This window comes from Henckelia pumila, chromosome 2, assembly GCF_033568475.1.
Source record: "Henckelia pumila isolate YLH828 chromosome 2, ASM3356847v2, whole genome shotgun sequence".
Classification (NCBI taxonomy): domain Eukaryota; kingdom Viridiplantae; phylum Streptophyta; class Magnoliopsida; order Lamiales; family Gesneriaceae; genus Henckelia; species Henckelia pumila.
The window spans coordinates 103,834,990-103,849,187 of NC_133121.1; the positions used below are offsets into that span (position 1 = coordinate 103,834,990).

Consider the following 14,198-nt stretch of genomic DNA (forward strand, 5'->3'; position numbering starts at 1 on the left):
CGGGTATGAGTAGGATACCACTACATCCTCCTCCATCCCCATTTACGAGATTCTCATACCCATTTATTTAATCGGGTCCAAAAAATGCCTCCATACACTACAACAAAAATGGCTTTCCGCAGCTCGCAGTGCATGCTGCACAATTCAAAGCTGTTAATAGTTAAAGTTATTAACGGCGCTCTTTGTGTGCTGCGGATGTTACTTTCCGCAGCGTGTATCGCGCGCTGCAGAAAGTAACATCCGCAGCGTTCTTTGTTTGCCGCGGAAGGTACCATCCGCAGCGCGTGATGTGCACTGCAAAAAGTATCATATTAACCGCCCACACTGCCTACTGCGGAAAGGGGTATCAACATCTCACAACGCACGCCGTGAATAACGATTTATTAACGGCAAACTTTCACACACGCGAAAAATATGTCGACAAAACACTATTTGATCATTATCGCCTTATATGATGCAAATGTAACAAAAACTTCAAAAAAACTAAACGAAAAAAAATAAAAATGAGTAACTAAACAAAACCACAATTTCATTCATGAAACGAAAAACCAAGTAACTAATCAAATTGAAGAGTTAATACACGAGTTTCTTTATCATACTAACCAATGTACAACAAAAAATATTCAACAAACTAGCTACAAATAACAACACACATCACTAGTATCTATATCAATCACAAAACTACAAATTTAGATAATCATGCGCTTTTTTCTTTTATCATACCAACATAGGCAACACCATAAACAAAATACAAATCCCTCACAAAATAGCTACACATGACACCATTATTAGACTATTGATGCCCCGGTAAGCCAGGGGGCAGGGCCACGAATGCCCCGGAGTGGTAGGGTCGTATTAAGGCAGGCCAGTAGCCTCAGGAGCCCGGGAAACCAGGTCTGCAAGACTTAGATAAAGCCTGTGTTTTAGGGGCATGATCCCGACGATTAAGCACCCACGATCCAGATCGTGGCCACTACCCTGGAATTGCGGAGTGACACTCTCACTCCAAGACCTTTAAATACCTGGTCACAGATATTTGTAGAGGTATGTTCATCTAAACTTCCAAAGCACTATACTCATTTCTCTAAAAAGCCCACTCTATTTCTAAGTCTAACTTAAGCATCGGAGTGGCCCCGCAGGAAACTACTCCGGCGCCCCACTAACGTGCTTTTTATTCCCTTCCTTGGTGTGCAGATCATCTTGATTAAGGAAGGACAGCTCATATATTACTTCCATTAGCCCGGTCACCACGTCAGGCCCACATCACTACCTTGATAATCCGGGCCCTGGTTTTACAAACCATCATCATTGGCGCCGTCTGTGGGAAAGCTTGTTCTATAGACGTAGATATGGCTTCTCATGATCAAACATTACCTGGAGACCATCAGCCAGGACGAAATATTACCATTCCCTTGGAGCAGTTAGAATCATTTGTCAAAGATGTGGTATGAAAGTCGTTGATAGCTGCAAAGCAGCCACAATCAAAGGACATAACAGTGGAGGAAGAAGGGAATCAGGGTAATCCAAACCCTACTGCCCAGGTTCAAGAAGGAGAAGAAGAAGAAAACTCTTGGATGCACTCAATATAGCCGTCCATGGCAGATGAGTTGCATGAGCTCAGGAGGAAGGTACAGAAGTTGGAGGAGGGGGGTTCCCAAATGGCTTGCCCTATCAAAATGCCGGGTTGCCCTTTTTCACATGAGGTGATAGAGGAACCCTTGCCACTGAATTACAAGTCGGCAAAAATCCGGGAGTACGATGGGAGCACAGACCCAGAGGAGCACCTGGCTCGATTTGAAAATGTAGCCATGTTACATTGCTATGGAGATAAGATCAAATGCAAAGTCTTCCTAACCACTTTGGTGGATTCTGCCCAAAGATGGTTTGAGAAGTTGGAGCCCCAGAGTGTTCAATCATTTGCAGAATTCAAGCAAATGTTTTTGCAGCACTTCGGCAGTAGCAAGAGGTATAGGAAAACTGCCTATAGCCTCTTTGAAGCAAAGCAGTCAGGAGAGGAGTCTCTACGAACCTATATCAAAAGATTTAACAAAATTGCTTTGTAGGTCCCGACTTGTGCCCAGGAGACCAAGATCACGGCTTTCACTCAAGGTCTTCGGGAAGATGAATTTTTCAAATCACTAGTGAAAAAAGCACCCCGAACCTTCGAAGATTTGCTGGCCGTAGATGAATAGATGATCGAAGGGTAAGGGTGATCTTGGGAAGTTGAACCGGGCAGCGTAATGATGACGCGGGCAGTCGAAAGGACAGGTAACGTCCTCTGACACATGCCCGTCTTTTCAAATTCTAGGGTTAACGTCAGCCCTAGAACTTTTGGACATTACTGAACGATACCCCCAGAAGGCCGTGGTAGCAAGGCCTTGAACAGCCAGGGGCAGGACTGTAAGTCAGGACAGCGAGTAAAACTCTAGCCCGACTATTTTTGGGATGAGTAGTGATGCCCCGGCAAGCCAGGGGGCAGGGACATAAAGAGTCAGGGATTACAAGGTTGTATTAAAGCAAGGGTGACGGGACTGTAAGTCAGGACAACGAGTAAGACTCTAGCCCGACTATTTTTGGGATGAGTAGTGATGCCCCGGTAAGCCAGGGGGGCAGGGCCACGAATGCCCCGGAGTGGTAGGGCCGTATTAAGGCAGGCCAGTAGCCTCAGGAGCCCGGGAAACCAGGTCTGCAGGACTTAGATAAAACCCGTGTTTTAGGGGCATGATCCCCACGATTACCATAAACCCGAGCTTTCCAGGTTCATCGTACGTGACAGGCAAACGTGGGCAACTACCGCACCCACGATCCAGATCGTGGCCACTACCCTGGAATTGCGGAGTGACACTCTCACTCCAAGGTCTTTAAATACCTGGTCACGGATATTTGTAGAGGTATGTTCATCTAAACTTCCAAAGCACTATACTCATTTCTCTAAAAAGTCCACTCTATTTCTAAGTCTAACTTAAGCATCGGAGTGGCCCCGGCGGAAACTCCTCCGGCGCCCCACTAACGTGCTTTTTATTCCTTTCCTTGGTGTGCAGATCATCTTGATTAAGGAAGGACAGCTCATATATTACTTCCATTAGCCCGGTCACCACGTCAGGCCCACATCACTACCCTGATAGTCCGGGCCCTGGTTTTACAAACCATCATCAACTATCAATCCCCGCAACTTCAAAGCCCATTCCGTAGACTCTAGCTCGATCTTTTTCATGAATTTAGGTTTTCCACTTTTGTGACATTCTGTTAATAAAAAAGAAGAAAATTTTATTATTTACGACTTCCAAAAAAATACATAAAACTATACTTACCACAATATGAGTTGATATAAGTCAAACGAGTATGTCCTCTCCAACTCATTGCGTGAAGCTGTGAATGTGATCTTGTTTTACCTTCGTTGCTCTAAATTTTGCACTCTTATCATGTGAATCCAAAACATATCACGTCATAGGAGTAAAAATCAGCCCCCAACACACCAATTATGAACTAAAAAACCAGAATGGTTTCAATTTTCACAGCACAAAGAAAAGGAAGATCATCCAGAAAAGCCATGACCTTGCTACTGACCAACACCTATCTTAATTAACAAGAATAACTACACCTTATTGGGTACAGTTTTAAGTTAACAAAAAAAAATTGACAAAATATCAATCACTGCTACTCATCAATGATAAATGCTCAATCACTGCTACTCATCAATGATAAATGTAGATATACAGTACACCCCACACAACCAACCTCATAGTGGTAGAAATTTGTCGCATCTAAAGGCAAGAGATTGCTATGCATTATCAGGATATGCATACAAATCAAAGGATGGTACCCAATTTACTAGATCTAAATACGCAAAAGAGGAAGATAAACTGAAAGTATAAAATGTTTGAATTTAATATATGATTTTTATATGACTACAAGGTTGTTCCCCTATATCTAGTTCCCTCGGTGAATAATTGATTAGTTTCAATTCATGAGTCACCTCTCCTTAAACCTAAAAGCATATAATTTTGAAACCCCATCAGCCAAAGCTTTTCCTCATTGTGCACTGTGACAAGTAAATAATAATCAATGAATAACGGAAAACGAATTAGCTTTCATTTTAGTATAAAATTCATCTTTAATTCATTTTTATCCAAATTCTGCCAATTGAAAATGAAAGCTAACTTGGTTAACTATAACTTCTAAGTTGACATCAAATTCTAATTCTTGGCCATCTGTACCCAGAATTTCCAAGAAAAAGCTGCATAATCATGAACTCGCACAAATCTCACACTGGAACAGTTTTAGGAAAATGAGCATAAGTCTTTGGATTTGTAATTAAATGAAACGATTTTGGTGTCATTTCAAAGAAAAAACAGAGCTCTATATCTTTTATTCAAACACCAAGTTGAAATTCGCTACCAAATATTCCCCCAATTTAATCAAACACACGGCTAGAATATGGAATTAAACTGAAACTCAATTTTAGGATTAGAGTCAAGAAAAGCAAACATATAATGGTGGAATTATAAAATCATAGAACTCCACTGTATTTTGTAAATGTTGGTATGGAAAAAACAGAGATTGAGAACCGATGAAAAAGAAGAATACCTGTTCTTTTCATAGAGCAGGAGATGGGCTTCCAATTTCTCACCTTTTGTTCTATTGGCTTGCATCCTAATCACATGATATAAAGACAAACGAATTCTAATTCAAAAACCGGTAAGAATCTAATTTAAATCCATCCATTTATAATTTTTGATGTAAATATGTATGTCAAAGTCCAAAAAAGGAGGTAATCCTAAAAAGTATTGTGAAATAAATAACAGCTATACACCTCAATACATTAGTTTTCGAAGCACAACCTGTTGAAAGAGTTTTGAAGAAGATTTGGAAAAATCAATTTAAGATAACTCAATATCACCGAAAATATGCAATTAATCAAATCATGCAAGAAAATATTAAAAATATTCCTCGATTAACTATTTTGCATAAGTTAAATCCATTATCAGAGACCACATGGCATCATCCACTGAAAATGACTCGAAATGCATTTGAAAAATTAGCCAGTCCTAACCATTCTCGATTATTTCTTTCCAAGGAAAAAACTCTACAATTGAATCTAATCGTTAAGTCATCAACAACAAAATGAAAGTTAAAGCCCACACGTCAATCAAAAAACTTCCCAAAAAATAATCAATAAATGAAGAATGCTGCAGATTTCATATTCTCGCATAAATAGAATCAGTAGACATATCAGACGATTCCGATTTCATTTAACCCAGGAATTGCTAAAGAAAAGTATTCGTAATAAAAATCGACATACAAAACACGAACACAAGAAAATCTCGAAGTACGAATCGAAACATATTGTCAAAAGAAAGCTGAATTATACCTTCTAGGCTACGAGATAGAGCTCCAAATGCCCCAAATTTCGAAACCCTATAAATTCGAATGAACCAACGCCCCAAATTTTTAAACCCTAAAATTCGAATTATAGCTACGAGATAGAGCTCCAAACAACTATAAAACCTTTCGCCTAAGCTAGACGGAGGTCGGATACAGTAAGGAGCGGCGGAACGGGCGGATGCCGAAAATCAGGCCGACGGGCTGTGTTTAAAACTTAGGAAAGTGGTATCACTAGATAGATATCGTCGAGAGGATTCCGAATCTACTTTCACTTTTGAAAAATGGCCACAAACGAAGAAGATATGACCGATTAAAGTTGCGAAAATGGTGTTGAGAAGAAAGGAAGAAGAGAATCGAGAAGCTGGCAAGAAAATAGGAGGAGAGATAAATTATTTCCTACACATGCGTGTCTATCGTTTTATTTTATAATAAATTTCAGCGGCGAAAATTGTTGCATGCCGTGGAAAAAACAAATTAGCAGCATGCTTTAATGCACACTGTGATTTATTAAATGTTATCAACAACGTGCTTTTAAACGTATGCTGTAAAAAATAATATTGGCAGCCTGCATTTTATGCACGCTGTTATTTTTGGAAAGTTAAATGATATTAATAGCACACATATTGGTGCATGCCGTAAAAAGTATTATTTGCAGCATGCTTTTAATGTACGCTGTTAATACCACGCTGCGAAAAGTTAATTTTTCTTGTAGTGATATCTTCCTCCGTTCGGATCGGATATCGAGTTTTCCATCGTGTTCGAAGGAAATTGTGATCCTTATTTGAAACTTTAGCAATTTTTTGCCTGAGAATTGGTATGCAGTTAAAGATTCAAATTCGCACATCAGAAGTGTTGGACAATAAGTTAAAAGAAATTAAATATATATATATATATATATATTCTATATTATTAAGTTTGAGACTTACATAATAATTACTTTTGGTAGATTATGTCATACCTGTTTTTGTCTCCAAATACCATTACTCTTAACTAGGGGTGGCAAATTTTATATAAATCCCGACCCGTCCCGATTCCCAACCCGATCCCGTCCCGAAAGTTTCCCGACCCCAGTGGTCGGGATTTTTTCCGACCCGATTAATTACGGGATCGGTATCGGAATAGGCTACTCTTCCCGACGGGATTTTCGACCCGACCCGAATATAAAAATAATATTTTTTTAATAATATTTTTTAAATAAAAAAATATTTTTTAAATAAAAAAATATTTTTTAAAAAAATTTTATGTTTTAATATTAATGTTTTTATAATTATATATCATATAATTTTTTTTAGATTTATCTTTTTAAATATTAACATTGAGTTATAAATTTTTATTTTATTTTTTTATTATTATGAATAATTATATGTTTTTTTATTAATTAAGTAGTTATTTTAGTTTATTTGTAATGTACTAAAAAAATGTTTTAGTTTTTTTAATGGTTATATATAAAAAAAAATTAATTTATTTGTAATTTATTAAAAAAAAATTTTGATTTTTTTCATAATTTTTTTTAAAAATTATTTCATAATTTTTTTTAAAAAAAATATTATTCGGGATTACCCTCTCTCGACCCGACGGGATCCCAAATGTTCGGGATCCCGAACATTCGGGTCCCGACACTTCTCGGGTGCGGGATCGGGAGAAAAAAAATATCCCAATTTCTATCGGGACGGAAATTGAGTAAGGGGGTTACGGGACGGGTCCCGACCCGATTCCACCTCTACTCTTAACTATCATAATTTTTTTTAATAAAATAAAAAAATATAAATTAATAACAAAAAAATATAATATTAAATATAAAATCACTCAATTTTATTATACTTCATATAAAAGTTTGTTATACATGACAAAAATTTAATTTATATGCACGCATTGTGTGCATATGTTTACTAGTACTATCTTTTTATCTTTTTATTTTATTAAAGTTAAGGAGTTGGTATGTTGGTATAACCAACTTCTCTTTATTTTACCCTTCAATATATATTTAATTACCACTATTTTATTTTGTTCATTGATAACTAATTATTTACGAAAATATCACGCTTAAAAATTAATTTAATTATTTACAAATAAACATTTTTCAAAATTGTTCTCTATTTTTTGGGTTTTTAATTATAAATAAAATATTTCTTGCTCCAGAATACTAGTTTTTATTTAATTTGATCGGTTGGTATATTGGTATGACCAATTTTTTTTTATTTTACCCTTTAATATATATTTAATTACCAAAATATAATTTTATTTTATTCATCGATGTTTACTTATTTACGAAAATATCACTTTTATAAAATTAATTAATTTATCATCTGTATACATATTTCTCCGAAGTTCATAATAATTACAAAAAAAAAAATCAATAAATTTGAAAATTATGTACACATCATCTGAAGTTTTTATCAACTTTAAAATCTACGTTTGCCTTCTTTGAAATATATGTCAGTCTTACAATTATCTCTCAAATATGTGATCCAGATAACGCCCGATTATAATTTAATTTTTAATATGTTTGTGAAAGGCTAAATAAAAATTAAGATAAAATAAAACACTAAACTAAAAAATTATAATTATAAATATTTTTTGGTTTGATTATGCCGATTTTAGTTTTAAATACAACGAATTATTTTACTATTTTGAGTTTTTATATCCAAATTATAAAAAAAGGTTTTGGTTTATTTGTTTTCTTCCATTTCTGATGCTTTTTTCCAATTAAATAAACTTTTAAATGTCCACACTCTTTAATATTATGTGACAGTTTTTTATGTATATAATAAAAACTAAATATATGTAAATTTGAAGTTAACCATTGTATATATAAACTTGATACATTGGTAATTAACCCTTAAAAAAACTATGATAAAAAAAAACTAAAAAAAAAACCTGGAAAAAAACATATAGATAGCGTCGCGATCCTCTGTTGCTTCCTCCGAGGTAAAATTAATGGGTTAATTGCATTAATCTCCCATGTGAAAAGTCTAATAATCATAAAACTCCCTAAAAAATATTAATAGGCTAATGCATCCCTCAGTTTTTTAAAATGTAGCACATTTCACCCCTATGTTATACAAACTCGAGCACATTTATACCCTCTCATAGGGGTTTTTATGCTAATTTTTTTAAAACATAGGGTCTAATATGCTATTAATTTTACACATGGTGTTTTATGTTTTTTGGACTTTTCACAGGGGTTGTGGATGCAATTAGCCCTAAAATTAATTAATGGCGTCATTGGTTACATTTTTAAGTCCGTATCATTGGTTACTGAATTGACACGTGTTTCTTCTTCATTTTTCCATTTGCGTATTCATTTATTTTTTAAAAAAAAAAACACACACACACTTGCTACAAAACAAATTTTGATTTTTTGACTGGAAAACAAATTTTGATTTTGATTGCGAATCTTTGATTAAATATAAAATTTTTAGAAAGTAAAATTGTCTGGCTCGCCGATAGACCTTAGTTGAAAGATTAATGTTGAGGTCCTGAAACCAATGTGTTTCATGTTTGATTTCTGTTGTTTGTATATAGTTTTTTTTTAATTTATTTAAATAGTTTTAGGATTTTTTTGTAATTATTCTAATCAAAATAATCATATTTCGAGTCCACGTTCAAGTCTCGTATGAAGTGCGGACAATTACTATATATGTTTGTAATTTGTATTCTAACAAAATAAAAAAAAATGTTGTGGCACATGCGTTTAAAAATTTTATTACCTTTCATTATTCAAAAATTGTACTATAGTAATCCATTAATTTTTTTAAAAAATGAAATTAAGTTTGTATCGGACGAAGAAAAAAAAAATCAGAGTTTGCCATTGTGAATCAAAAAAAATCTAGAATGTATAAATAAGGTTAAAATAAGTACACTCGAGAAATTAAGAACATCATAACTTCGAATGCGAATTTAAAATTTTATACTACCAGAAACCAAAATCGAATCACGATTATTTATTCGTTCTTTTATTTTTTGAACTTCACATAACAATTCAAATTTTAGTCTATGTTTCAAAACTTCGACTTGAATCATGCATATGATTGGCCGGCGTCTAATGTGATAATATCCAGTTTTTTGAGAGAATTTTTAATAAGCACTTTTCAGTTTTTTCTTAACAAAATTTCAATATTTAAGTAATGTTTGAGAGAGATTCTAGAAAACATTTTTCAGTTTTTCTTTACAAAATTTTAATATTTTGTTAAGAAAAAGCTGATAAGTGATTCATAAAAGCTCTCTCAAACACTACTTTAAAAGACTAGCTTTTAAGAATAAGATGGAATGGAGCCAAAAGGAAATTATGCACTTTCCCGCATGCAAAATGAAAATGCATTGTATTGGAGATAAGAGGTTGGGGATATTGGGTTATTATGAATTTCGGTCTAAGTTAATCCTAAAAAGTTAGTCCAACGAAGGATAATTGTCTATGTACAATATATAATATGAGTAGAGCCGTCAACTTGAGTCAGACTAATCCGAACACACTGGGTTGGCCCGCCCCGCCAAGCAATTTAAACAAATTGAATTGAAATAAAGCGTAGCCTCCAAGGCTCCAAGCATCCTAGGTGCCAATGGGAATGTCACTTTCGGAAATACATAATGGAAAATCAAATGGAGCCAAGTAGAACATATATAGACTTATGTAGTGTTTGATATAGCTTATAGGAAGCGATTATCAGCTTCTCCTTCACAAAATTTTAAAATTTTGTAAATGAAAAGTCGAAAAGTGTTTCCTAGAAACTATTTCAAACACTACCTTAATACTGTTCATTATACAAAATAAATTGATTAGTAAAATTATCACACACCTATTTCTTTGTGAAAAAAATAACAGATTACCGTAGTTTGTCGCAACTCGCAAACATAAATTTTTTCGATAATCACTTGTATTTTTTTCCCTTCGGACAAGTCATGTTATGTGCTCCTCGAAAAAAGAATTCGTATGATAACAATGGTTTTAATTTTCTAGACGAAACTCTTATAATTTCAACGGGACTTTTAGGGATAGAAGACCCTTGTAATATAATCAACACAAAATCTCGTATTTAAACGATATCACAAGGCAATTTTGTGAGGCATATATATATATATATATATATATATATATATATATATATATATATATATATATATATATTGTTTGGTCCAACTCATTGAAACATTATTAATTATTATTGATTATAATCAACTTATCAGATGAATGTTTTTTTTTACAACAATGCTAATATTAATTTATATTCATAATTATAATACCAAAATGTATATAAGAAATTGTTTTCAAGCATGAACCTGAAATATAATTTTCTTCTACACATGGTGAGTTCCGTAGAAAGAGAACTAGTTTCGTGAACATTCCATTTCCACCACCAAAACCTGCATTCCCTTTGCTGATCTCTCAACCACTTTTCCCGCCATCTTCCTCAGCAAGATTGTAATACTTCGCCTCCTTCGAGTTTCCCTGATTGAATCAGAGTATCTCGCACAGAATCCAGTTCAATTTGGAAGGGGAAGTATGGAGATTCGCAAGAGGAAACCCTTTTCAGACATTACGAACGCGTACGATCTCATCCCCACCTCCACCCTCCGCAAGCTCGTATCCTCATCTGCTTCCAATTCCAGTCAAATTTTGAAGCACCCCATCTCGATTTTGAAGCCCAATCCTGGTTTCAGAGGCCCGAAAGTTGGCCCGGATACGTCCCCCACCTTAAATGGAGTTGATACCAGGTCCGATACTAGCATCGGATCGTCCGTCAACATTGCCCGTGCCCTTACTTCGAGAACTGTGCGATTCCAGAACCGTAAGGTTCCTGCTACTTCAATCACTAGTAATGGTAATTTTCTGAGTTTGTGTTTATTTAATGTAATTTAGGAGATGGCGTGAAATTTTTAGTTGCTTGGTGTGATGATGTACTTGTTAATTGTCGAATGTTGATCTGGAATCGTTTTCTCTGTGTTATGCTTGTGATGGAATTACTTTTTCCGGAATTTCGATGAATCCAGTCATCTGGGTTCAAACTTGCGTACGTGATTTGGTAAATTGATATATTTAATGCAACAAGCCAAAAAAAAGAAAAAAAATCAATGGTAGAATAGCTAACATCTTTTACTACTGTGATTTGTTCATGTTTGGCGATTCTGTTTTAACTTGTAGTCGTAATTAGTTATGGTATTGGTGCATTTGGGTGGAGCATGTATATGATTGCAATTTGCAAAGATTAAAGAATTTATTTATATCTTAATGTTTACTGAAGGTGACATGGGAAATAAGGATATTGTATACCAGGGAAGACAAACTACTAGTGAATCTAAGAATGAAAGAAAGATTGTTGCCATGACGGATAGTTTCACTCCTCTAGCCAGTAAGAAAGACAAAGGGAAGGCGATTGTTGGACAGTTCAGTTTAACACCTCCTCGGGGAATTGGAAAACCTTGTTCTTCACTTGAGAAAACAGAGGGACACATTATGGGAAATCTCAGTCTCTTTAGTGGGTCTTTTGAGAAAGTCAAAGGTTTTGGAAAGGGGGTTCTCAATCCTTCTAGCTGCTCATATGAGAAAACAGAGAATAGGAATTCAAATCTGAATGATGCTGGTTGCTCAAAGAATAAAACAGTGGAGCTAGGGAAGGGAATTACCAACCATGCTAGCTACTTATTTGATCAAATAAAGGATGAAGGAGTGTATCTTGGGATTCCTGGCTCGGCTGTTCAAAAGGCAAAAACTGTAGGGAAAGCTATTGTGAATTCTAATGGCTTTCTTGGTGAGAAAACAAAAGAGAAACAGAAGTCTCTCAACCATTCTGGCTATTCTTCTGAAAAAACAAGTGAGAAAGGGAAGGCCATTCTCGCGCCCCTCAACATGGTTGAGGGGTCATCTGCAGCTGTGGCAGTAAATTGCCAACCTACAAAGAGAAAAATTGTAAAGAGAAAAAAAGACGCTGGGGCCTCTACTTGCCCTCCAATGATCAGGGCCCAAAAAATACTGTAAGTTTGTCTTTCCATATATGCTCACACACACAATCACTCCCACTTTGCATATGCACAATCAAGTTTTTGCAAGGTTTAAGTTTGATTGGATGTTTACCTGATTTAGATTTTGTACTACGCTACGAATCTTTGGGAGCATATTGTATTTTCGTGATATGCTCAGCTATGTGTGCTGCTAAGTCACTGCTTTCTTATCATAGGAACATGCGATTTCATATGACGTAAAAGCACCTTCTGTTTTGCACCAATATCCGTGTTTTCAGTTTGTCATCATTCTGTTGTTTTTTAAGGTAAGTTTTTATTCTTCAGTCTTCACTCTCGTTGATATCTTACTCTCACTTAGGAATGATTTTGGTGAAGCTGGAGACGCGAAGTTATCGAAGTCACTCACTCTTACTGTTCCCCGGCCAAAATATAAAAAGGTTTGCATAGTTTTTATTTTCTAAGCAGAAAGAAACATGGTTCTAGTTCCAATGTTTAAGCATGAGCATGTTTCTTCTGATTAAATTAAACTTCTAGTAAGGAAGAAATACACTGCGATACCCCAAATCCTACGGTAGTGCGAATAGAACAATGCAAATTAGTTTTGTCCAGCAAAAACTGATGTGAAGTCCTTGCTAGCTGAGGATAGAATCTTACATGGATTCTCATTCCCACGGATCTGTGGGTGGAGCATCGCGCATATAGTTCACTGAGAGTTGACACTTGACATTCATTATTCTTCCATCATATGAACGTAGTGGAGAGATCTGGAACTAACTATCATGAGAGCTTTCTCATTATAAACCATTTTTTGTTTAAATAAATATCGTATACAGTCCCTGTGCGATTAAATTTTGTGTGTGCTTGCTAATGTCTGACAACGTATTAATCTGCAGAAGCAATGCCCTCAAGAGAAAAATGGTGATGACAGCTGCTTGCCACTAGATTTCATTGAACGGCAGAGAGCATATTTTAAAGAGGTCGATGAGTTTGAACTGGCTGAAGAGGAAATCTCACAAGATGAATTGGATTAGGAGATGTAAGAGTAACATTAGTACTGAAGTAGGCGTAAGAGTACATAAAAACCTTGTACATCCTCAAAGTGATACACCGAAATGATGCACTTCTCACTAACTGTTCATGTTGTTATAATATTTTATGTACGATGTTTAAAAGTAATGATTTAATTTATTTAAATTGTCAGTCTTTTAAAGATAAGTTTTGAGGATTTCAAATGTTTCGTCTTTTAAATGTTCATTTCAGTTTGATATTTGTTATATGAGTTCCTCGATTATTTTAACTACGTAGTTTGTTTACAGTAACTCACATTTTCCCATTCTATTTAAATGTTAGTAGTAAGTTTTGACGTGCCGTATTTTAAATAATCTTTGTTATAGGGTTGCATCAGTGTTTCTTAGACTTCGTGAACACTGAGTCACGAGTTTTATTGTTAAAGATTTAGATTTTAAATTCTTTTGGAATTGTTGTGATGCACTCGTTGTATGGTTTTAAGTTTAGAAAATTTTTTCCAACCTTTTTCCGCAACTTTTTTATTAAATTTAAATGTAAAAAAAATACGGGACGTATCAGTTTGTATTATCGGAAACAATTTTGGATCAGTAGTAGCGACATGGTTGTATGCGAGGTATTAAAAATCCTTCGGTCGTAGAAGCTATGGCAATTCGAGAAGCTCTTAGTTGGATTAAGGATTTGCACCTATCTTTGGTTATCGTGGAATCAGATGCTCTTTTGATATTTTGAAGCTTTAAATTCCACAACTCCGGATTCTTCGTCAGCTGGATTGATTATTGAAGATTGTAAGGTCCTTGCTTGAGAAATTAAATCTGTTTTTTTTGTTT

At 35.0% G+C, this 14,198-nt stretch overlaps 1 protein-coding gene and 1 long non-coding RNA gene across 4 annotated transcripts; one reads left to right on the plus strand and one right to left on the minus strand.

Annotated features, from left to right (window-relative positions):
• Nucleotides 1-309: 309 nt before the first annotated feature.
• On the minus strand, nucleotides 310-5,767 carry LOC140882653 (uncharacterized). Its single transcript, XR_012150250.1, has 3 exons — nucleotides 5,372-5,767; nucleotides 4,588-4,653; nucleotides 310-4,042 (listed from the first exon to the last, which is right to left on the minus strand). It is a non-coding gene; the product is annotated as an uncharacterized lncRNA (long non-coding RNA).
• A 4,938-nt stretch (nucleotides 5,768-10,705) lies between these two features.
• Nucleotides 10,706-13,500, plus strand: LOC140883864 (uncharacterized). 3 transcript variants are annotated; one of them, XR_012150473.1, is made up of 5 exons: nucleotides 10,706-11,204; nucleotides 11,625-12,354; nucleotides 12,558-12,647; nucleotides 12,718-12,779; nucleotides 13,236-13,310. XR_012150473.1 is itself a non-coding variant. In XM_073290466.1 (4 exons), exons 1-4 carry the CDS (start codon nucleotides 10,886-10,888, stop codon nucleotides 13,371-13,373), a joined length of 1,266 nt encoding a protein of 421 aa, XP_073146567.1. In that variant the 5' UTR covers nucleotides 10,706-10,885; the 3' UTR covers nucleotides 13,374-13,500. The 3 variants fall into 3 exon arrangements, 2 of the variants coding, with proteins under 2 accessions (XP_073146567.1, XP_073146568.1); XM_073290466.1 differs by lacking the exon at nucleotides 12,558-12,647 and having other exon boundaries at nucleotides 12,701-12,779; nucleotides 13,236-13,500; XM_073290467.1 differs by lacking the exon at nucleotides 12,558-12,647 and having other exon boundaries at nucleotides 10,706-11,171; nucleotides 12,701-12,779; nucleotides 13,236-13,500.
• Nucleotides 13,501-14,198: the final 698 nt, after the last annotated feature.

Excerpts from the sequence above, each read along its gene's own strand:
- LOC140883864 (XM_073290466.1), top strand. The coding sequence starts at position 10,886 with ATGGAGATTCGCAAGAGGAAACCCTTTTCAGACATTACGAACGCGTAC. Across the intron at positions 11,205-11,624 it reads TACTTCAATCACTAGTAATG|GTGACATGGGAAATAAGGAT; the intron begins GTAATTTTCTGA and ends TGTTTACTGAAG. Across the intron at positions 12,355-12,700 it reads ATCAGGGCCCAAAAAATACT|GAATGATTTTGGTGAAGCTG; the intron begins GTAAGTTTGTCT and ends ACTCTCACTTAG.